The sequence below is a fragment of the Mustela putorius genome, unplaced genomic scaffold (assembly GCF_011764305.1).
Source record: "Mustela putorius furo isolate JIRA1106 unplaced genomic scaffold, ASM1176430v1.1 tig00003962_pilon_pilon_pilon, whole genome shotgun sequence".
Taxonomy (NCBI): Eukaryota; Metazoa; Chordata; class Mammalia; order Carnivora; family Mustelidae; genus Mustela; species Mustela putorius.
In genome coordinates this window covers 12,394,911-12,418,783 of record NW_025422106.1, presented here as the reverse complement: position 1 = coordinate 12,418,783, position 23,873 = coordinate 12,394,911, and the positions used below count along the sequence as shown (strand labels likewise).

The 23,873-nt window shown below is 35.6% G+C and overlaps 1 protein-coding gene across 2 annotated transcripts in view; it reads right to left on the bottom strand.

Annotated features, from left to right (window-relative positions):
- Positions 1-23,873, bottom strand: part of CLTC (clathrin heavy chain) — a 64,244-nt gene that overhangs the window by 5,285 nt on the left and 35,086 nt on the right. Inside the window, exons 9-31 of one of the 2 annotated variants that reach the window (XM_004747264.3) lie at positions 23,632-23,784; positions 22,904-23,026; positions 22,087-22,224; positions 21,741-21,905; positions 21,391-21,571; positions 19,732-19,895; positions 14,760-14,885; positions 14,012-14,154; positions 11,273-11,507; positions 10,442-10,564; positions 9,316-9,461; positions 8,902-9,085; positions 8,499-8,691; positions 6,895-7,052; positions 6,539-6,703; positions 6,316-6,423; positions 6,067-6,234; positions 5,787-5,936; positions 5,563-5,694; positions 5,112-5,222; positions 3,821-3,991; positions 3,253-3,474; positions 1,994-2,014 (exon numbers count right to left, since the gene is read on the bottom strand). In XM_004747264.3, coding sequence (XP_004747321.1) covers positions 1,994-2,014; positions 3,253-3,474; positions 3,821-3,991; positions 5,112-5,222; positions 5,563-5,694; positions 5,787-5,936; positions 6,067-6,234; positions 6,316-6,423; positions 6,539-6,703; positions 6,895-7,052; positions 8,499-8,691; positions 8,902-9,085; positions 9,316-9,461; positions 10,442-10,564; positions 11,273-11,507; positions 14,012-14,154; positions 14,760-14,885; positions 19,732-19,895; positions 21,391-21,571; positions 21,741-21,905; positions 22,087-22,224; positions 22,904-23,026; positions 23,632-23,784 — 3,480 coding nt within the window. The remainder of the gene's footprint in view (positions 1-1,993; positions 2,015-3,252; positions 3,475-3,820; positions 3,992-5,111; positions 5,223-5,562; positions 5,695-5,786; positions 5,937-6,066; positions 6,235-6,315; positions 6,424-6,538; positions 6,704-6,894; positions 7,053-8,498; positions 8,692-8,901; positions 9,086-9,315; positions 9,462-10,441; positions 10,565-11,272; positions 11,508-14,011; positions 14,155-14,759; positions 14,886-19,731; positions 19,896-21,390; positions 21,572-21,740; positions 21,906-22,086; positions 22,225-22,903; positions 23,027-23,631; positions 23,785-23,873) is intronic. The other variant, XM_004747265.3, reaches the window with a different exon arrangement.

Here is a 23,873-nt window from a genome sequence, read left to right as displayed (position 1 = left end):
GCACAGTCTGTGCCATCAGGGTCAGATAGGGTTTTGCTAACTAAACAGTATCCAAGAGTGAGCTAAAGAGGTTATACAAAAAAATACATGGATGAGTGTAAATAACTTCCAAGTTATTAGAAGAAAAATGAAACACCAACAAAAAAAAAAAGTCACCACTGCATAATACATTTCCAGACTTTCAAGGAAAAGAATCTGAAGGGAACACATGTTTAAGCATTAATGTCAGAGGTGAACCTAAATCAAATGTTCAAGAAAGACGTCCTATTAAAGTAGTACACATTAAAGACTTAGAAGAAAAGCTAGCAATACCACAATGCCCAGGCATGGTCACAGACAGGTTGGGCATGGGGGGAAAGAACAAAAAAATAATAACTCTGAAGGAATAGCATCAAATTAAGCAAAAATTTTATTTTTCTATATAATGGGACAGCCTCTGGCACAGCAACATCTAATTTTTGTTTCCACTGACCCAATTTAGATTGCTCAAAAAAGAAAAGCAGAGAAGGCTTTAATGAACATAAGCTTTTGTTAAGAGCTGTAACAAAAGTTTCTGATCCTTGGATTTAAAAAGAAAAACAAAGATAAGCATGTCACTGAGTTCAGTTCCATCTGTACTATTAAAAATTCACTATAATGTAAAAGGCTTTTCCACAAAGACTGCAATATGCTGCAGAGGAAAAGTTAACATGCAGTCAGTTATTTTGGTGTATGTGTGCATGAAAAAAAGGCAAAAGTACTGAAGCAAGAAGTGAGATCTGAAGATGACTGTTGCTATACAGGCTCTCAAGGAAACACACACAGCCCACAGCAATGCTTTAAGAGTTTCAAAAGTAGTATGATGTAATTGCAATGACTGTTGTACATGCTTGATTTAAAACAATGCATAACACTGCAGTTCAATTACCTGTTTTTCACACACACGCTTTCTAACTGCCTTGCTTTACTAGCTGCTGAAGGGCCTCACACACAATGCATTTTACTCAGGTTTGCCGTAAGTTCCAATGGTGATTCCAGTTTGGTTCAACATAATGCCAAGGCATTGTCCCCCACCCAAAGTCTTTCAAATTTGTTTCAACTCTCCTTTACCTTCCCACCCTTTTAGTACAACAATTTGATACCAGTCATAGTTTGTTTCATTTACACTGGGATGGAGACAAGCCAATGAAGGAAGCAGCAACCAAAAAGGTGCCTAAATTTGACCTTGGACAAGCCAACGGATGAGTAACAGCAAATTTTAGGTAGCTTCAGAGGTGTGCCTTATTACAGGAAGAAGTTAATATTGCTTCATTATATACAGAAATAATCCATGTTGCTTAGCAACAATTATAGCAAGCTACTCTCATGATTAAAAAGTTTTGATTCTTCTTGAAAATGGACTAGCACCATAAGAACTGGACACCTGGAGAAACATGAGGAAAGTCTCTTCGGAAGCAGCTAGTATCTCTTGTATCTACTTTCAGCAAAAAATTAGTAAGAATCAAGAGATCAGAAACTGGATCACAGTCCTTCAATACCAAAAAAAAAACCCCAAAAACCTTTTAGGGCATATATATACATATATAAATTCAACAACTGTCAGGCAAAGCTCACAAAATAAAACCAGAGGCTGCTTAAATTTATTTAGAGTATTAAGAAAATCCTATTATGGTCCAGATACCCTGACAGGGAAAAGAAATTTCCTGAAACTTTGGAATTAATATGGAAACTCACCAGGCTCGGTTTTTAATAATATATTTAAGAGAGACTGTGAACCAACTACTGATTAGCCTCCTGCCCTTCCTAAAGCCTATTAGCCGATTAGTAGCAAACATCTACTAATGTCCTACAGCTCTATTATAGTTATGTTTCAAGGGACTTGCAGAGGCTTTAGTGAAAATTTATTTGGGGGAAAAAGCAGCAGCAGCAGTGTAGAAAAGGAAGGAAAAAAAATCATGCAAATTCCTTAGACTTAGTCCTCCAGACTTAAAGATGGAAAAGAATCAACTTTCACCTTTTCCTTTATTGCATCAACCTGCAAAGGAATTCAGAAGGTGCAGCTTAGAAAAAAAATCAAATTCCATATTGAGCATAAAAAGGTAGAATCAGCAACAAAGGTTTAGGGGAGAAACAACTAACCACTAAAAAAGGCATGAGAAAAGTGAAAATAAAGGGCATACTGGAAGCAAAATTTAGGATTTTTTTTTAAACTTCAGAGCTTATTGCAGAAGAATTTATGCTAGAGTCAGTGTGATAGTAAGCAGCTTAATCGCTAGTAAAACTTACAGCATTTCGGTTAACAGCAGCTTAGAGCCAGGTCTCTTAAGTTGGCATTATGCATATGAAAAGAAGCTATTCTCATCTATGGCTAATATAAGGCAAACGTTTTCTTATACTGGACTTCAAGCAGTTTTTATACCAAAAATGCTAATTCTTATAAAATTATGACTCAACACAATGGTATCTACTTAGATGGCACCCTAAGGAAATATTCATATAGGGGTCATTAGCAGTACTTTTTTTTCCCCCTTTACTCAGACATGCTGAAGAGTCAGATGTGAGACTGATTTTAATAAGTTTTAACAAATGGATCCCTTAGGACCATTTAAAAATGTTCTACAGTAAAAAAGCTAGTAACTGTTGAGGATCAAGTAAGTAAAAAAAAATTATGACATCGAAAAGGTACATTAAGTGAATTTTGTAAGATGATTATACCCAAGGCTTGTTTAATGCATTTTTAGGTAATATGTTGTTAATTATTAACCTGCTATATTTTTAAATTAGGGGTTAAGCTACCAAAATGTACTACCAGAAGATCAATGGGATGTTAAGAATATAGATTTTGCTTCCCCAGAAGAAAACAGGCAGATATATTAAAGTAAAGAAGCAACCAAATAAAAGGGAATCTACACTACTAAGTTATGGATATCTGAGTTATAAGAACTGATTTGAGGAAGAGGTTATTTCTGGGGGGAAAAAATCTTTTTAGTAGATGTTTAAAAAAACCCAAACATACAATATAGAAATAACACTATTCACCCTCAGAAATACGTGAAGGGTAAACATTCTGACAAGTTATGTTTGAGTTCCCTTTTCCATTCAATGTCATTTGTCAGACATTATAAATTACTGAAGAATAAAAATATTTTATGACAACCAAATGACTTAACACTTCTACTAGAGAAAAAAACATTTGAAAAAAATAAATCTGCATGTGGAATTTTACAAATCCTTGAGATAAATAGTTCTGAGTATACTAAGAGGCACCATTACCTTTGTCAAGTATTCCTTCATGACCTGGATGAAATAGGGCATGGCAAAATCCATGATATTGTGCCTCCATGCAGTTTCCAGGACAACATCTGGCCTTAAAAGATCATAACAGGTAAAAAGACAAGCTCCAAAGCACTCTCTTTTTTCTTCCTGCAAAAACCACTGTAGGAGTTCTTCAGCCAACTCAGTATCTTTAGATTCAGAGGCATACTGCATTGCATCCTATTCAAAGGAAAGGATGAAGGTCAAACATTAAACTCAAACGTAATAAACTGGCAAAACGAGTAATACAATGAGGGAGGAAAACATTCAAAATTGATTTCTTGAAAGAAAATATGACAAGGTGACTTTTTTTGTTTTTTAAACAGATATTTGACACAAACAGAAGATGACCCTCAGAATCAAGAAAATGACTTAATTACCATCCCCCTCAAATGGGGGATTAAAGGCAATTCTCATACACTGATATTTGTATAGACCATAATCACTTCAAATATAACATTCTTAGAGTTAAAACAGATCATCCAGTTCTTGATTTAATAGGGCTGCCCCCACCAACTTTATCCACCTTGTACAGGCTATCTTTCTTGCACAGCTCTACACTCTGTTTCCAGCGATTGTTGCCTTTGAAGAGATAAGCAGCAATTCTTCTGAACTCAATGAGTTCATGTTTTTCCAAACGTTGAGCAAGTGAGATATTGTCAAAGTTGTCATAAGCATCTATTGATGTTCGCAGAGCCTTTAAAAAACAAAAAAATCCAATGCCAAATCAGTTTTAGTTTAAAACTTGTTCCATCATTTTTTATCAAGAAGTCATTACTGTGTCTGACTTGACCGATATACTGTATGATATGTGTCTAAAATACAACTTGATCAATGAGCCTTCTTATAATACAACAGCCTAGATTCAAGCCTCAGGCCTGAAAGTTGCAAGCTGAACAAGTACGAAGATTCTTTGATCTGACTGTATAACAATGTCCTCAAAGGCCCTATAAAATTTATAAAAGGTACTATAAAAAATGTAGAATTTCTAAACGTGCAATTTTCTCCAAGGTTTTCAGTATCAAGAACTTGAACAGTTAACGAAAATGGGAGGATTTGTAATTTGGAGGATAAGATTCTTTGCTTTAGAGAAACTCCTGATACAATTAAACATGGAACTTAGGAATACAGATTAGCATGAGATCTGAACCCATCACACTAATAATAAGAGAAAAAAAAAGGGAACAAACTTAACCTTAATTTTTTTTTTTTTTTAAGATTTTATTTATTTATTTGACAGACAGAGATCACAAGCAGGCAGAGAGAGGGGGAAGCAGGCTCCTGAGCAGAGAGCTGAGTAGAGAGCCCAATGCGGGGCTTGATCCCAGGACCCTGAGATCATGCCCTGGGCTGAAGGCAGAGGCCTAACCCACTGAGCCACAGGCACCCCTACCTTAATTCTAACTTTATGTTTGCAAAATTCTTCCCTAGCTAAAGTTTATTAAAAGACAGATACTAATATGCTATTGAGCAAGAAAAGCAGAGAATAAATACACTTAAAACCAAGTAAGTTTTAGTTCAAAGACTTTTTGAACCTCACCTAAAATCTAGATGATTAAGAACAAAGTAACTACAATATTTTTCTCAAGCATCAACTAAGACATGATCTAAGCAAAATTCTGCAAACTTGGCAATTAGAACTCAGATTTATCAATCCTGAAAACATCACTAAATTTAGATCCCAGGCATCTAAGTATCTACTGTTTACAATTCTAAGGGATACTGGGCTTTTTTTTTTTTAACCCAAACACATCAATTTAACCACTCAATCATAACCCGAGTCTTGGAAAATATATGCAAGAAATAAAAGGTTTTACCTGATAATCTTCTTCTGTAATGAAGAGGTTGTTCAGTGATTCGTTCACAGATTTATTATTGTGGTTTTGAACTGAACGCAAATATGGTTTCACCAGCGGTAGCTGTTTAACCTTTAAAATAAAGAGTTTTGTTACAAACAGAGCATATCCTTAACGTTCAACAAAAGTTATCCCAACATGTCTTAGTTCCTTGCTGAGATTCTTAAAGGTGGTTGTTTTTTTTTGTCCCCCAATTTTATTTGACACAGATTGAGAGAGAGAGAGAAAGAGAACACACCTGCATGCACGTATAAGCAGGGGAAGTGGTAGAGGTTCTTGAAGCAGGGTCCCCACTGAGCAGGAAGCCCAACACAGGGCTCGATCCCAGGACTCTGGGATCATGATCCAAGCTGAAGGCAGCTATTTAACCAACTAAGGCACCACCCTGAAATTCTGAAGTTTTTAAAATTACCTTGCTGAAATAATTAACAGCACGAGTATGATCCAACCGTGGAGACAGCACCATCAGCAAATCATTTAACAACAGAGGCTTGAATTCTAAGTAGAACTGTATTGCTCTGTAATATAGTTCTACATTGGCAACCTAAAATGGGAAAAACCCACATGTAAATTAAGAGTTATTTCCTAATGAGCTTTCTCCTTTCAAAAATTCTATCTTCTGAAGAAGATACACACCTTGGTAATGATATCTTTGAACTGCCCTTCTTTCCATGCATCAGTTGGATGATTCATCATAGTAATTATGGCATTATCATATTCTTCGTACTTGTCATACAAAAACACCAATTCTGCCCAAAGATGAGCTTGTTCTGCAGCTCTAAGCACCTACGTAAGAAAAGACTTAAATGCTTTAGATAGGAGTCTGTAATTCTAGCTAAAGCCTAAAAAAGGAAAGATGTTTTAAAGTTTTAATTACAGCTATAGAGCCACCTCACAATGTTAAAAGCTGCGTTACCTTAGGAATATTCACTCTGGACCAGAACAGTTCCAGGTGCTCCCTCATTTTCTGTGGCTTAAATTTAGAATATAGAATAGCTAATTCGGTAAACATTCCCATATGAGCTCGCTCAAGTCCCAGCGCTGCTTCCAACATGGTTATCAGTTCTTCAAAGTAGCCTCGATCCTGAATAAGGGAAATACACAATTAAAGATAAGACCATCTGCAGCAATAGCTCTCAATTAATAAAAGACCCCTGTTCATTACCTGATAGTAGTTGATAAGTTCCTCCAATTCATCTGCATGTACTACTATATGAAGCCCACACATCTGAGCAAGACGAAACTCCTTGCCATCTACACAGGCGAAGCAGACCTATAACAAAAATTTCAATTATGTAAACACAAATATAAACATGGCTGGTTAATTCAATTAATCATTTAAAGAGATTTCCAAGAATCTTAATTCTTCGAACTGGTGTTAAGATTACCTCTTTCCATGTTCGAGTACTGTTAGCTTTCCTAGCTCCATCAACAGCTGCCTGATATTCACCCAGATGAACCAGGGTAGATGCCAAGCGTCCAAAATTGGAAACATTATTATACAATAGTTTAGCAGCATCATACATCTTTTCATCATAACAACGGTCACCAACCTGAAACAAATACAATTCATTTTCATTAAGTACATGTAAACTCGATCCTCTTTCCATAGTCGTAACTCAATTTAATACTGAGACACATTTTTTCTTGGAAATCATCAGTTGTGATACGTTAGATACTATTTAAAAAGTTCCTTAACAGCTTATCTTTTACACTCTGAAAAAAATTTGAACAGGAAACCTACTTGTTGGATATGAGCATTATTTGGCCCATTGATGAATTCTTCTAACTCTGCAAGGCGATTTGTTTTAGCCAGGGCAAATATCAATTCTGTCTCCACATAGGACTCACGAGCCTTCTTACGGGCCATCTGCAAGTACTTCACTAGTTCTTCCCAGTTTCCTAGGTATAAAGAAGAAAGTAAGTCCACACACTAACATCTTAACATTTACCTTTTCACTCAAATAAACAAGAATTATTTATTTCCTTTCTACGGAAACAATAGAGAATAATAAATGTGATGGAAAGTATCTAAAATGGCAAAACTTTTATTACATTTCTGTATTATCACTGACCAAATGAATAGCTGAATTCCCCTTTTTCTTAAAGTTGTCAGATTAGAAATCAATCAGAATTTTATGAGTAAACCAAAATTCCAAAACCACAATGAGATACCACCTCACAACAGTCAGAATGGCTAAAATTCACAAGTCAGGAAATGTCAGATGCTGACGAGGATGCAGAGAAAGAGGAACCCTCCTACACTGTTGGTGGGAATGCAAGCTGGTGCAGCCACTCTGGAAAACAGCACTGAGGTTCCTCAAAAGGTTGAAAATAGAGCTGCCCTACAACCCAGGAATCGCACTACTGGGTATTTACCCTAAAGATAAAAATGTAGTGATCCGAAGGGACATGTGCACCCGAATGTTTATAGCAGCAATGTCCACAATAGCCAAACTATGGAAAGAACCTAGATGTCCATCAACAGATGAATGGATAAAGAAGATGTGGTATGTATACACACATACACACACAACGGAATACTATGCAGCCATCAAAAGAAATGAAACCTTGCCATTTGCGACAATGTGGATGAAACTAGAGGGTATTATGCTTAGCGAATAAGTCTCTAATTTGAGGAAGTTGAGAGGCAACATGAGGGATTTGGCGGGTAGTAAAAGAATAAATGAAACAAGATGGGATCGGGAGGGAGACAAACCAAAAGAGACTCTTAATGTCACAAAACAAACTGAGGGTTGCCAGGGGGAGGGGGGGTAAGGAGAGGGAGGTGGGGTTATGGACACTGGGGAAGGTATGTGCTATGGTGAGTGCTGTGAAGTGTGTAAACCTGGCGATTCACAGACCTGTACCCCTGGGGCTAATAATACATTATATGTTAATAAAAAAATAAACAATGAAAAAAAATTTTTTATGAGATTTCAGGGATGCCTAGGTGGCTCAGTCAGTTAAGCATCTGCCTTTAGCACAAGTCATGATCCCAGCGATTTCTGCATTGGAATCCTTGCTCAGCGGGAAGCCTGCTTCTCCCTCCCCCTCCTCCCCTCCACCTCCGCTTGTGCTCCCTCTCGCTATCTCTTTCAAATAAATAAAATCTTAAAAAGAATGCTGAGATTTGAAAACAGAAAATATTCCCTGTGGACCTTTGTAAGTTCACAAAATGCAGCCCTTCTATATGTGGACTAAGATGGAGTGCTAAATTTCTTCACAAGTAAACCATGCAGTATCTCATTCCTATATAAATTCAGAATAGATCAATATCTTAATGCCTAGCTTAATCATAGCTAAGGTACATATTATGAGGTCACAAACACATAAAAGAAGTCATACCACTAGTATTGGCAGCTTGAACAACTTCCATGTAGGATGAAGGATCATCTGCTTTGATATATGAATCAATGGCTTCTTTCACCATTCCTTTCTGCAACTGGGCTTTTGCAAGCTGACTCCAGACTGCAGGTTCATTGCAGCGTTCAGCAAACTCATATGCCCGATCCAAATTTCCAATATGTTCAATCAAGACCTAAGCAAACAATTTTTGAATCTGAATTGTAGTAGAATGAATCTTGCCACATAGCAATTAAATTTAAACAGTTAGGATTGTGCTTGCTTTGGCAGCACATATAATAAACAGTTAGGATTTTATTGCTTTTCTATGCCAAAGCAATCAATTATGCTGAGCCTAACAGTATAATGCATACATTGAATCAACTTAGGCAATCTGAAGATCTACCTGAACTGCTGAAGTATTGACATCAAATTTCCGGAAAATGGCAAATGCTTCTTCAAACAACTCATTGCAGATGGCAATATTGGCAATATCTGGGGCATCATAATTATCCAGGCGGTTAATATACTCCATAACACGTGTACGGTCAGCCTTGATTGCAGTGAGGATGAGGAGGTTTTGCAGATTCCTTTCAAGAAAAAAAAAATTGCATTATTTCAAAATCTTATTAGTCAAAGAATAAACATTGTGGCTATGAAGAGTTTTTTGTCTCAGAGGCAGGGTAAGAAGAGGAGGCTATTGGAAGAGTCAGAATTCAAACAACATTCTCTAAGCTTTGTCTTTATCTTCTTCTCAAAAGTGATAGGTCGCAATTTAAGACTGAATATTAACAGCCAATGGACCCTTCTTAGAGCGTACCTGTGTTCACTGAATACAGAGTTATCAAGGACAATTTTCTCCAGCAGTTCAATGAGTTCATTAGGAAGGTCTGCAGTCATAAAAGCCTTGACAGTTACTGACACTTCTTCAGGGTCCTGAGTCTCAGACAAGGCTGTCTGTACAACCTACAAAGTATACAGAGAGAGAGATCTATATATACACACATACATATGTATGTGTGTGTATGTATGTGCACATATATACATATATATATATTTGTTTATTTAGGGAGTTAAAGTACTGAAAATCAAGATGGTTACTGAAGACCTTATCTGATAAGAATAAGGTGGCATCTCAGCAGAAAACTTGAAATAAGAATGAAGGAGGAAAAATACCTTTAAACTCATCACAAAAAGGTCTTTCTACACAAATCCACGTATACCCACATCATGTGTACTTCCAGTCTCCAGAAAAACCACCCTAATTACATAACTTATTTTTCCCTGATTAAAATATTATCTGTAATAACCACTCCTCATTATCATTTAATGGCTAACTACAAATTCAACTACATAGATGTGGCACTACTGACTCAGTAATTCCTCTATTTTTGGCTAATTGTATGGCTCCCAGGAAGCTTTGTATCTAAAATGGGAATTTTCCTTAGACATGCTTCCTAGGACAGGAACAAAAAATAAATAACCTTCAATTTATTCTCTTCTATATTTGTACTTCTATCAAAAGAATTTAAAAACATTAAGAGCCTTCAATTTTTAGGGTTCTAAAAACCATTTTTATGATGTGTGTGCAATATATATGTTAGTATAATTTTATTTTCTACTTTTTACTGCCTTCTCTCATAGTTAAATATGATCTATTTGAGTACATATGGGTATGATGACAGGAAAGTTTTTTTGTTTTTTTAATAATTATTTTATTTATTTATTTGACAGAGATCACAAGTAGGCAGAAAGGCATGCAGAGAGAGAGGAGGAAGCAGGCTCCCCACGGAGCAGAGAGCCTGATGTGGGGCTTGATCCCAGGACTCTGGGATCACAACCCGAGCCGAAGGCAGAGGCTTTAACCCACTGAACCACCCAGGCACCAGGGAAAGGTTTTATTCATAGTTAAAAAGATAAGCCTTAAACACATTTGTCAATTTTACCTGGTCAATTAGGGGTCTCCTGTAAGGATTGCTTTCCAGCAGCACACTACCCCATAATTCTGGATCCTTTCGGCGTACCAAATAGCGGGAAAGACTTTTGAAGAGGGAATTCTCATTGCAAACCTAAATAAGATACTAAAGGTTAGTTTCAAAATAAAAAGTAAAGAATTTCTATAAACTAACTTTAGTTTTCAAGGTTATTTCTTATGATTTATACCTGCTCGTGTTTCTTTTTTTTAATCCATCACTTTTACATATAAACCTGAATAGGTCACAACCAAGTTTTTATTAAAATTCAGTATATGCTACAAAGACATTATTGGGGCAATGACAAAACTAGAATAAGACAGATTTTAAAATTATTCTTTCAGTATCAAGATGACTAAAGTTCGTATCTACAGTGTGGTCATGAAAACAGAATACTCTTAGTCTCAGAAAATACACACTAAGGAAGTATGTACCATATTCTCATATGTACATATATATATATACATATATGTATGGTGTGTATGTGTGTTTATGTATGAGACAGTGATGAGAACACAGGTGATATAACTACTGGGGTTAAAATGTTAGTAGGTGAATACAGACTTAATTTACTATTTTGGCCCCTTTAAATTCACAATTATTGGCAAATAAAGTTTTTTTTAAAAAGCTACAACTATAAGGAATTATTGGCAAATCAAGTTTTTTAAAAAAGTTACAACTACAAGGAATGCTCTATATCACCTAAAGCCACCACGAAACTCAAAATTCACTAATCTAACATTATACAACAGGTATTTAAAAATGCAGCCTTCTCTCTGTAAACATTTAGCTAGCAGTACTCACATTAATAAGTTCCAGATCACACTGGCCACGTTCATAAGCAACACAGGCCAGATGTGGATCTCTCTTCTCACAATACTTTCCAACAACGCGACTGTCATAATAAGGATTTTCACGAAGAAATCTCTCTGGGTTGTTATTACTGTCTATGTAGATTTTGGCTAATGCATTGTGAGTAGCAGGCTCCTCACAGCCCTCATGAATTCTGGCCTCTAGCCAAGGCAGAAGCAGTTTCAATCTAGTATTTCAAAACAAAACAAAACAACCACATATACACACAAAACCACACACAATATATTATTAAAAAACACACAACTCTTGACAATGCTAACTACAGAAATACCTTATGGTATATAACATGCTCTCCCATATATAATTTTGAATTCTCAACAATTTTGTTACAAATTGGGAAATTAAGATTCAGAGACAGCTAAATGATTTGTCCAAGATTATACAAAAGGTATAGAAGATTCTCTTCAGAGTCTCCCAGACCTATCTGCTACACTATTTAGAAGATATAGAAAAAATACCTTTTTTTTTTTTTAAATACTGGCCAAAATACCTAAACTTCAGATAAATTTTGTTTGGAAGTAAGATGGGAATGTCATACCAAAAAACAGGCCAGATTATCTAAGGTTCCTTATCATTTTTCTTTTTAAAGATTTTATTTATTTATTTGACAGATGGAGATCACAAGTAGGCAGAGAGAGAAGAGGAAGCAGGCTCCCCACTAAGCAGCGAGCCAGTGTGGGGCTGAATCCCAGGACCCTGGGATCATGACCTGAGCGGAAAGCAGAGGCTTTAACCCACTGAGCCACCCAGGCGCCCCTCCCTTATAAGTTTTTTAAAGATTTTATTTATTTATTTGACTGAGAGATAGTGAGAGCAGGAACACAAGCAGGGGGAGTGGGAGAGGGAGAAGTAGGCTTCCTGCCAAGGAGGGAGCCCGATGCTGGGCTCAAACCCAAGACCCTGGGATCAGGACCTGAGCTGAAGGCAGACGCCTAACGACTGAGCCACTCAGGTGCCCCAGTTCCTTACAATTTTAACACAATTAACAGACATTATCTACAGCCAAAGGGGGCAGGACCCTAAATACACAATGTGAATAAAATCTGGTGGCTTTAGAAGCTCTGGGTTTAATAATTCTAGCAGTCATATGACCACTCCACCAAGAAGCATGGTTTCACTAAGCTATAGCTTATGTTTCAGTGGTTCTGATGACCCAATACTCTTTTGACAATGGTGTAAGTATTAAAAGCACCTAGAGGAGGCGCCTGGCTGGCTCAGTTGGTAGAACCTCCAACTCTTGATCTCACGGTCATGAGATCAAGCCCCATGCTGGGTGAGAGGATTACTTAAATAAACAAGCTTTAAAAAAATAATAATAAAAATAAAAGCACCCACAGGAAAAATAACAGGCCATATTTTGGCTACCGAACTCGTATAGTTATTATGAACTCATTCCCATTAGGGTAATGACACAAATTTGTATTAAGGCAAAAAAATCATGGTCCTATAAGCAAGTGCAACACAAGCAGATATGCCATGGCAACTGAAAAAATAAGTATTAGCTAAGGCATATAAACTAGTGACTCAGATGTGAATCTAGTTCATCACAATGTAATCTGTAACTTAAAGACAAAACTGTCTAAGTTTATCTGGCTATTTGCTTAGAATATACAAACAAGATGGTTTTCAGGTATTAGATTTAAGATGCAACTAAAACCTCTTTCTAAATGTTAAATTATTACGACCTATAATCCGTTCAGACCAGGCTCAAGTTTTTAAAATCAGTATTATATTCTGTATTTCCATTGTCTTTGAATACAGAATTTTCCTGCTTGAAATATTCAAATACAAATTCTAGAATACCATTTCTTTCTTTTTTTTTTTTAAAGATTTTATTTATCTATCTGATAGAGATCACAAGTAGGCAGAGAGGCAGGCAGAGAGAGAGAGAGAGAGGAGGAAGCAGGCTCCCTGGCGAGCAGAGAGCCCGATGTGGGACTCGATCCCAGGATCCTGAGATCATGACCTGAGCCAAAGGCAGCGGCTTAACCCACTGAGCCACCCAGGCACCCTAGAATACCATTTCAAGGATACCTATACCAACTCAGGTTAAAACTAAGCCACATAGGTTTTCTTGTTACCTTTTCATAGAGTAACTTCCCACAGTTAAACCAATCCACCAACCTCATTTGCTACAGTAACACTTTCTAAACCAGTTCATCAAAATTTCCCAGCTAAAACAAAAAGACTTCATGGTATAATACTAGAAGCACTTATACTATATTCTCCTCTACTGGAAATTCAGAATTCATATTGTCACATTAAGGTTCAAACTAAAAATCAGTTTAACCCAGAGTTACACAGGGAATTCTTTTCTCTCATTATACCTGACATAAATTAATTAAAGAATTACTTACTAAAACAGTGGTGTCATACCTAACTAAAAAGAAACCTTTTACATAGTTTGTATTAGAAACATAGCCAAACCATAGCTGTAATTATAAACATGTAAATAATATCTATGACAAAACTGTAATGTTTCAGAAAACAGATTTTTTTCTCAGCAATATAGCTAGCTTGTCACTTCTAAATTAGGTGTCTCCAGGGAATTATGATCCAGTTTTATCCAACAGCTTTTAGGCAAATGAGAGTCTGTGTTTTTTATCCATTAGCCTGCTAAGAAAGACTACTAATTTATCTACATTTATGTAGGTTAAAATGGTATTATACCTGTTTCTTTTTTCAACCTCAGCAACAAGCTCATCAGTAGAGAATTGACCTCTTACAACAAGAATTAAATTTTTAATGACATCTTCAGAGCAATCAACATCAAGCAATCCTCCTATAACCACGGGAAGTCGACTTGGATTCACCTATGGTTGAAAAAAAAATGCCATTATGTCACTAACAAGCAAAACAAAAAGGGTTTTTTTTTTTTTTTAAAAAAAAGGGAACTCTTATTTCCCTCTTTTAAGCTCAATTTGAAAGTTCAGTAATAAACCAAGAGTCTAAATTTATAAGTAGACAGAAAAAGGAGGAAAGGGGTTGGTTAATTACCTCAGCATTGCTCTAAACCCAAAGAAGCTATAAGATGTGTATGAAAGACTAATTAAAAGACCTCCATTACAGCAAAACTGCTTTTCCATTTCTCAAGTTAGAAGGTAAGGTTTCAAATATCTATGTTTAAGATGGTTTTAAAACTGCTCTAGAGTCTATGGCCTCTACCTCAGCGGTTGGGTTATCAAGTAACTAGTGTGTAGGTCACCCAACTTCTTCAACTACACCAGTCTGTTCTGTTTTACGCTTAACATGAAGGTAAAATTCTAATCCAAATAACAATGCTGAACGAGAAAAGAAAAAAGTTGCCAGGCACTGTAGCAGGCTACTCCCATTTTGTACAGAATTTCAAAAGGATATGAAGATTTCCAGAGTGTGAGAAGTAGAATTTAAGGTAAGGTATTTTTTAAGTATTACTTACCTTCTGTACATATATCTCTATATACTTTTGAAGATTATTTCTATATAAATAGAGCACCAAATCATGGACAAAGTCAAATCGATCACATACAATGATAAGTGGTAACTGATCTGTTAGCTTTGCTTCCTGAAAAAAGAACAAAAAGAAGACTTACTATCAAATCTACGTAAAATATGAGAATCTATTCTACACTAGCAGGAGAGGCTCACATAAACTTGGTTCTTCTCTCAAAGAAAGAAATGCCCCAGTAGCTGGTGTTCCACTAAATTTTTCGTAATTCCACTCAATTTTTAGTAAGCTAGACTCAGATTCATAGCAAAATACCAAGTCCTTCCACATACACCCTTTATCAAAAAAGTAACAGATTTGTGAGCCACCAGTGGCATTCAGGATATAAAATAATCACAGTAGGACTTTAATAGTAACATTGCAAGTGAGTTTGGAGTTGACTTAAGAACTACAGTCACATTATAAAAATGACGATATAAATGGTTCATAGTTGTTTCAAACTAATGATTTTTTACCCCTCCCAAATTCCAATCTACATGGCCCACCTCTAACACTATTACAATAAAGTCTAAAGAACAGCATGATGGTTACGAAAAAAAAAAAAAAAAGAGAGAGAGAGAGACAGAGAAAAAAGCAAGCACATAAGGAAAAGACATCTTTAAATTACCAACTGCTTTTATCATTACAAATACCAAGCTATAATCCTACTTATAGATTGACACAGATGTTACAGACAGGTTGGTAAGACCTGTACTGGGCATTTACCTGATACATGTCCTGTTAAATTCCACAGACATAAGGTACAGCACAAAAAACAATAGTTTCCATCAGGAATTCATTTATACACAATGAAACATTCCTCAATAAATGATTCCTCTATGTCAGTCTAATAAGGAAGTACAACTAAGCAGAACAGGACTTTCCCCAATGACAGCCACTGAGAACATTATTTGCAATGTTAAAATAAAATGGTTCATAAGTTTAGTGCATATCACTCATCCAATTATAAATAACTTGAAGAATAGCCTATGAAATGTTCAGAGAACACCAAACTAACTATGGAAGAAGGGAGAAAATCCAAATAAAAAATCAAAATGGCTGTAAATCTGAAGTGGAAGTCCAGCTGCAGATTTTTGCCATTAAGGAAAGTCTAAAGCATGTATTATTTAGCACCATGGAAACTCTGTACTAACAGCTACAATAATTTCTAGAAAAAATGTTGATCTACCTATCCATAAGATTTCAGTTGGCCAAGTTTTTCCTACTAAATGAACATCAGAAAGTCAGTGGATCAACACACTATTCTTTTTCCTCTTTAACATCCACATAAAATATTATATATTTTATATATTTTATTTTACCACTTAGAAAATACACTTAACAGTAATGTAAGATTACCTAGGCATTTTAGTCTCATGCATGGGTCTTTAAGAATTCTGTTGGTTAAGACAACTATACCATATTTCTGAAGAAAATTTAAGATTAGAAAAGTAGATTAAAAACTAGTGTTTTTTCTTGACTGCCTAAATTTGCATGCGATTTCACATATGGGAAAAATGCTAATAGTTTAAATTATTTCCTAAAAAGGTTAACCCACTAGCTATTATGGTTAAACATTTTAAAGAACAAAACTGAAATTATATAAACACATTCAGAGGTTTTCTTAAACATTAAGTTATTCACTTAAATCATATTTATTGAGGATCTATATACTGGACACTGTTCTTATGCACTAAGATATAGCAGGGAATAAGGTAAAGCATTCTCTCAGGGAACCATGTTCTGGTGGAAAAAGGCAAGGTCTCGTAATGTTAAGTGTATTAAAGAAAAATAAAGCAGGACATGGATGAGGTGAAGATGGAAGGTAGGTTTTATTCTAAACATGGTAATCTGAGACATCCTTGCTCATAACATTTCATCAGAAATCTGAATAAAGGCAAGGAATTCTTGTCATGAAGATTTGAGAAAAAAGTAGAAAAGGGCACAAGCAATGTCCTGGGGCAGGAGAGAGTTCAGGGAGTTCCAGGAATAGCAAGCAGGCCACTGTGGTTTAAGTACAACCAGAAAAGAAAAATGATAAAAGAAATAAGATCAAAAGTAGCAGAAAGCAGATCATGGGTCTGAAGAACAGTTCCATGCTTTCTACAGAGAGCTATAGTTCCACAGGGTGAATGCATGAGCCAAATGATATTATGACAACATTTCATCCTGTCACAGGCTACTTTAAAGAAGTCATCATCAATCAGCATTGGTGGTGTAGTGGTGAGCATAGCTGCCTTCCAAAGAAGTCATAATCTACCAATCTCTGTGTTCCTGGTGGCTAACACATAAATGGCACTTGAATGTTCAGGATCAGAGTATTTTTCTTCTCAGAGTTTACATATCACACCAGTCAATTACCATACGGCTAGTGTCTCCAAAATGAAATTTAATGACCGCGATGATGAGATGTAGCATTATACAGGTCAATAAGGAAAGTGAGTGAAGGGCCTAGTATGCTCATTCTTACTACTGGGGTACAAGGTAGAATACAATAGTAATATCTAAGTACAGAGTTCCCATTTCAGACTGAAGATAAGACACAAGGTTTACCTTTAACTTCAGCTGGAAATAAAATTCCTTCATAAAGTCAGGAATAACATAAAACCAAAGGGGAAAGTTGCCTGATAGAAAATGATCACATGTTGGCTGACTACCTTATTTCCAAGGTCCACCAACACAGTTTATTAACAATAGTTATCACTCGAACACCTATGGTATACAAGGTACTTGACTAGATGAACACAGCTTCTGGATGGAGAAACTGAGGCTAAGGCATACTAGTCAATTTGCCTTAGGTAACAGCTAGACAAATACCAAATGAACAAACAATAGCTAATGACACAACAGAATTTGAACCAGGGCTGACTGGTTTAAAAGCCCAGAAAAAACATCCATTTTCCTACTCTATCAAACTTACACCTGATTCACCGTGTGATGTGTGGAAGGGGAGTCCTCTTCTCGTTAGATCTCAGGGGCTATGCAACATAAGGTTATACCATGCTAAAATCCAGAGGATTTCTGAAGCTCAAGATCGTAATTAAGTGAAAATAGTTAATTTAGTACCATTTTACATATAAATAATAGAAAAATACAAACCCAGTTCTAAAGCAATGACAACTGAAGCGTAACAGTTAAGAGCTTAGTAACAAAAAAGGAATCAGTGTGAGAATCAGGTAATATTTAAAAAAAAAAAAGGAAACAGTACTGATACTCAAAAGAGGAACTGAATTGTTTTCTTGGGTACTCTAAATAAAGCATCAAATCTTCCTGATCTGGAGGGCTTTTTGGCACCAGAAAGCCTTGGGTTTGAACACAGCATACTATCTAGGTTACTCAGAATACTCATGATGGCCAAGACATCATAGAAAGCTATAGATACTGGTGAAAATTTATCTTTTAATCTAAAATATAAGGCAACTTCTATACTTAGTAACTAAGAGTTTAGCTGTTTAATCTAGAGCCCAGCAATAATTTTTCAGAAGGGACAGCAGCTAATAAAACTATAGATTTAGATTATCTATGTTATTTAGTACAGTATTTTAAACTCAGTATACTGAATTACAAAATAATTGTTTTGGTTTTAGTTTCAATGTAAAATTCTTCCAAAAGACAAAAAATACTTAACTTTATATACAGTCTCTGGAATTATTTCATATATATACACACACACCCATGTATGTGTGTATAAAATTTAAGTGCAAAATATATTTTTAAGGGGTAATCAAAGTTTTCTATAGTTTATTTTTATCGGCAACTGCCAATTTTAAAGCTTTATTTTCCTTACTGTATAACTGGTAGATATGACAGTAAAACTAAACATCAAACAAATTTAACTGCCCATATGTTCTGATGAGCTAAAAATCTTTAAACCATTATTCTTCACTGCAACACAGGCAGTTCTTACTTTTCTATAACTAGTGTCGAAAAGCTGAGGGTTTTCTTTTGTTAGATCTTACCTTCAGTTTAATTAATTACACACAATTAATATTGAGTTTCTAGAGAAAAGCTACTTCAATGAGAGAGAAACCTAGGTCCTTTAGATAACAAACCCTTCATGTAAATACAGGCTCCTGAAGGACATGAGGGCAAACTGACCTTAATCTTTAAGAGGAGTATACCTGAAAATCTAAACACTGAGAATCTCCAACTACTTTTCAAATTTTTCTTCCAAAATTCAAGTGAAAGAAATTCTTTTGACACAGTGCTATTTTTTCTTCTTTTAAAGAAATTCTTTTGACACAGTGCTATTTTTTCTTCTTTTAAAGAGATGTTAATTATTCTTCTTTTTTTTTTTTCGGTTAAGATTTTATTTGTTTATTTGACACTCAGAGATCATAAGTAGGCAAAGAGGCAGGCAGAGAGAGAGGGGGAAGCAGGCTCCCCACTGAGCAGAAAGCCAGATAACAGGCTCAATCCCAGGACCCTGAGATCAGGACCCAAAGTGAAGGCAGAGGCTTAACCCACTGAGCCATCCAGGCACCCCAAGAAGTGTTCATTCTTAAGTATTACTTACCACTTCCCTTATTTCGAAGGAAACCAGAGTATTAAATATGGAAGAAGTAATTTAGCACGTAATTTGAGAATGTTAAGAATTTCCCGTTAAGGGAAACAGTGTTTTTAAAAATTTATTCATCTGAGACACAGAAACAGACACAGAGAGAGAGAGAGATAGCACGTACACCCTTGAGTAGGGGAGAGAGGCATAGGGAGGAGGAGGAGCAGACTCCCCACTGAGCAGGGAGCCCGATAAGGGGCTCCATTGAAGGACACAGAGATCATAACCTGAGCTGAAGGCAGACATTTAACCAACTGAGCCACCTGGGTGCACTAGTGAAAACAAATATTTAAAACTATGATGAAACCTATGTAAAACTACTGATCTTCAATCCAGCCAGAAAGTGCATTACTCAAAACCACTTACCTTGAGAAAATTCTTGACTCGCTCAGGATCATAGCAGTTGCTTTCTCTGCAGATTCTTTCTACTTCTTTGATCTGCCCAGTCTTGCAAGCTGCCTGAATATACTTAAAGTGCACATCTGGGTCCTGACTAAAGTTAACAATGGATCCCAGAAAATAAAAGAGACCTTAAAGAGACAAATAACTGAAATTAAGCATAGATGTACCTCTGAGAATGACAGAACTGAAAAATACTTAAGCAATTAAAGAAACATCATGTCAATTATACCTCAATTTAAAAATAACTTTTACTGTATAGCCCCAAGTAAAAACTGGTTGCTCAAAAAGCTCAATAAGAATACTAATTAATCTAGTAATCAGTTCAATAAATGAACATTCACTTAAATCCCTACAGAACAGACAATTCTAAGTTTTCTAATAGCTGAGAAGTAGTTAGGAGGCAGCTACCTAATACCAAAGCTAATCATACCATGTTCCACAGGAGAAATTTTAAATGAAATCATACCAGTTTCGTATGAGAAATTTTGAAAGAAGTCCTTTAGAGCAGGTTTTTCCTATATTCAGTTAATAGGAAAAATACAAAAGTGGTTTGAAAAGAATTTAATGCAGTGCTGTCCAACAGAACTTTCTGTGATAAAAATGTTCTATAAATGCACTGTCCAATATGGTAGGCACCAACCATACACAGCTATTAAGTACTTGAAATGCGACTGCTGTGACTGAAGAACTAAAATTTTAATTGTAGTGCTCGCTTCGGCAGCACATATACTAAAATTTTAATTGTATTCAATTTTAATTACTTCAAATTTATATAGCTACATGTCACTAGTGGCTACTGTACTTGAATGAATAGAATAAATTTAGTGTATAGTATACAGAAACTGAGAAATTAAGTAAAGTAGTAGAAATCTTATTCTTTCTGTCTAGAGCAACAGGACAAATAGAAGGAAAAAAAGATGACTGGGGCCCAGAAGCTTAGCTAATAAACCTAAGCGTCATCCAATAGGGATTACACTGCTACTCAGTATAGCAGTGATTCTCACATGGGGTACTTTTCTTCCCAGGAGACAGACATTTGGCAATGTCTGGGGAGACTTTTGGTGATCACAGCTGTTTTAGCTGCTACTGGCATCTAGAAGTAGAAGCCAGGGATGCCACTAAATATCCTGCATGCATATGACAACTCACCCCCAAAACAAATTATCCAGCCCAAATTATCTATGGTGCAAAACAAAACAAAACAAAACAAACAAGACTCCCCAAATTATCTTAGTGTAAAGGTTGAGAAAACCCAGTATATAATGATAAGTCGCAAAATGTCCCTGGCTAGAAACATTTGCCATTTTAAGAGTCAGACAACAGAAGTGTGAAATCTTATTATACCTGACCATTAATATTTTCATTTTATACAATTACGACAAAGCTACTATTTAGGTTTATGTCTTAAAATTCTGTCTTTAATTAATCTATAATACATCCAAGCTGACAGTCTCATTCGCTGCACATCTCTAGAATCCAACATAAAAGGGCTGACATTTAATAAATAAAACTCAAATTGTCCCATAAAATTTTGCTTGTAGAAAGACAGAATTTCCAATAGTATAATATCATAATAATACCCCTCTTGGCTCTATTAAAAACAACTTAGAAACTCTAAATTACCTTCAAAACTCTTGAAAGATTCAAAAAGTTCAATCAGAGATTGAGTTGACAGTTGCTCATGATATTTCGAAGCCACCTGAACACAAATCTGCAGATTTTGACGAATATTGGCAGACAGCATGGCCCTGAGGCATTCTAGGGAGTCTTCCACTGATAAGGACCCAAAGTAATTCACTAACCACTACAGGACAAAATAAACAGGTAAACAAATACATAAATGAAATAATATTGAACTTAATGTTCGATATTATGAACATAACTTGACTTAACGAACTTAACTTCAGTACTACAACCACATTTTCTATATACCAATCAATCATATAGCCATCTGTTAGATAAAACGACAGTACCTCAGGGTTAAGAAGATGAGTGTGAACAACCGCACGCTTTATGTCATATAAATCAGTGAAGTGTTCTAATGCACGCTGCAGCAGACCAGCCTTTTCACACAGCTGAGCAATATGAGCCCGGTCATAATGCGTGAACATCTGATTCCCTAGAATAGCATCTGCAACCTATAAAACCACAAATAGGACAAATTTATTTTATATCCCATTTACAGCAGTAATTCTATATCCAGATTATGCACTAAGATTCAATACGCATCACAGTAGCTTCAAACAGCTTAATCTAAGAAGCTCTCAATATCTACTAACTAGAACAGTGGAAACATGCCTAAATGCAGGAAAAACGTACTTGAGGCGCATGCATAAGGTTCATCTCAAGCAACCGTGTCTGTAAAGGACCTTCAGATGGGCGGTTATTCTTCAGGGCATCAAGCAAGAATGCTGTACACTGCTGAATTAGATTGTATTCCATAAAGACATCCACAATCTAAGGGAAAAAAATTTAATGAGAACTGTTTCTTAAGATGTTTAAAACTTGCTTTATGATCCTGTTGAAAATTTGTAAATGAAATTAAATATCACTTTACATATACAAAAACTGCCAGAACGAAACCCAAGTTTAAATATAATTTGTACAATGTAACTTCATAATTTTAAGAATAAATTTTTGTCATCTAGCTATTTTTAATTCTGATTAAAAACACTGTCAAGATACTACATATACGAGCAGAATAAAATCAATCAAAACAATAGTTCTAAAATTTTGATGAACTATTTAAAATACACAAAATAGGAAAAGTCTCTGAGTCCCACTTCCTATATGCATCTCTTCCTTCACCCAATGGCAGAAACCAGCCTTTATTATTCCCATATATTTTTTCATATTTTTACTATATGTGCATTCTAAACAAGACGGAATTTGTTTTACATGCTTTAAAACTGTTTAAGGGTGGTATCTTCCTGTCCATTCTTCTGCTACTTGCTTTTCTGTTTTTGTTTGTTTATTTTTTAAATAAGATATTTGAGGTTTATGTTAACAGACACAGCTCTAATTTCTATTAGAAAAAGAAAGGTTAACCCATTCTTCAAAGCTGCTTAAACCCAGATCCCTCCCCCGAACTCACTTTTTAAATCAACTTCTGCAGAATACATTTTAATGCCTTTACCTGTGTGATATCAGCAAGAGGTTCTTCATCCTGAACTAACATTTGGGCAAACTGCTGTCCCTGATCTGGACTGATACGCATGACATTCCTCAGCAAGAATATCCAGTCTGGAGTATATCCAACCTAAAAATAGACATTGATTTGCAAAGTTTCTGCTGTACAGTTTCATTTCTGTTTAGCCTTCATTTGAAGGCTTTTTTCTACAACAGAATTTTACTAATATAGAACTACTGCAAGTACAAATTCAGTTTTAATTAAGTTAACATGCTCACTTTGACCTTGGTTTATATTAGGTGAATAGACCCCTTGGTGATAACATATTTGAATGGAAAACTATAAATTTTTATAACTAATTACTCATTTTCAATGAATGACCATTTCAAAGTTTGTTCTAAGAGGTTAAAGAGGCCTGTGACATCTTAAATTCTGAGAAGCCAAGCAAAATTATCTTCATTTTTAAAAAGAAATCTCTCTACCCCATGTGGGGCTCTAACTTGACCCCAAGGTTAAGAATCTCATGTCTATCAAATGAGTCAGTCAGGCACCCCAGCATGTAACTTCTAAGTTAAGTGTAATTCTCTATGTGAGAGCTAAAACAGGGTTTTTATGCTTTTTCAAGTAATTCAAAGTTTAAAGAAATTCACTATTAAATTCATTGACCATTACTGTAAGTTAATTTCTCAATGTTTTAATGAATTTATATTGAGAATCTGTTTCACTGAACTCACTTTTTTCGCATATAAAACAATCTTCTGGACTTGACCTGTTTCTGCAAAGCACTGAATGACTTTATTTGGGACATTAGCCCGCAGATACACACTAAGTGCCAATGTAGGGTCCACAGATTTCACAAGGTCACCCAGTTCTTCTGAACATTCCAGCTGTCCAAGGGAAAAAGAGACTGTTTAGTAATCCATGAGCTATTTTATAAATGAGCAGTTAATATTACTTTCACTATAAATAACTAATG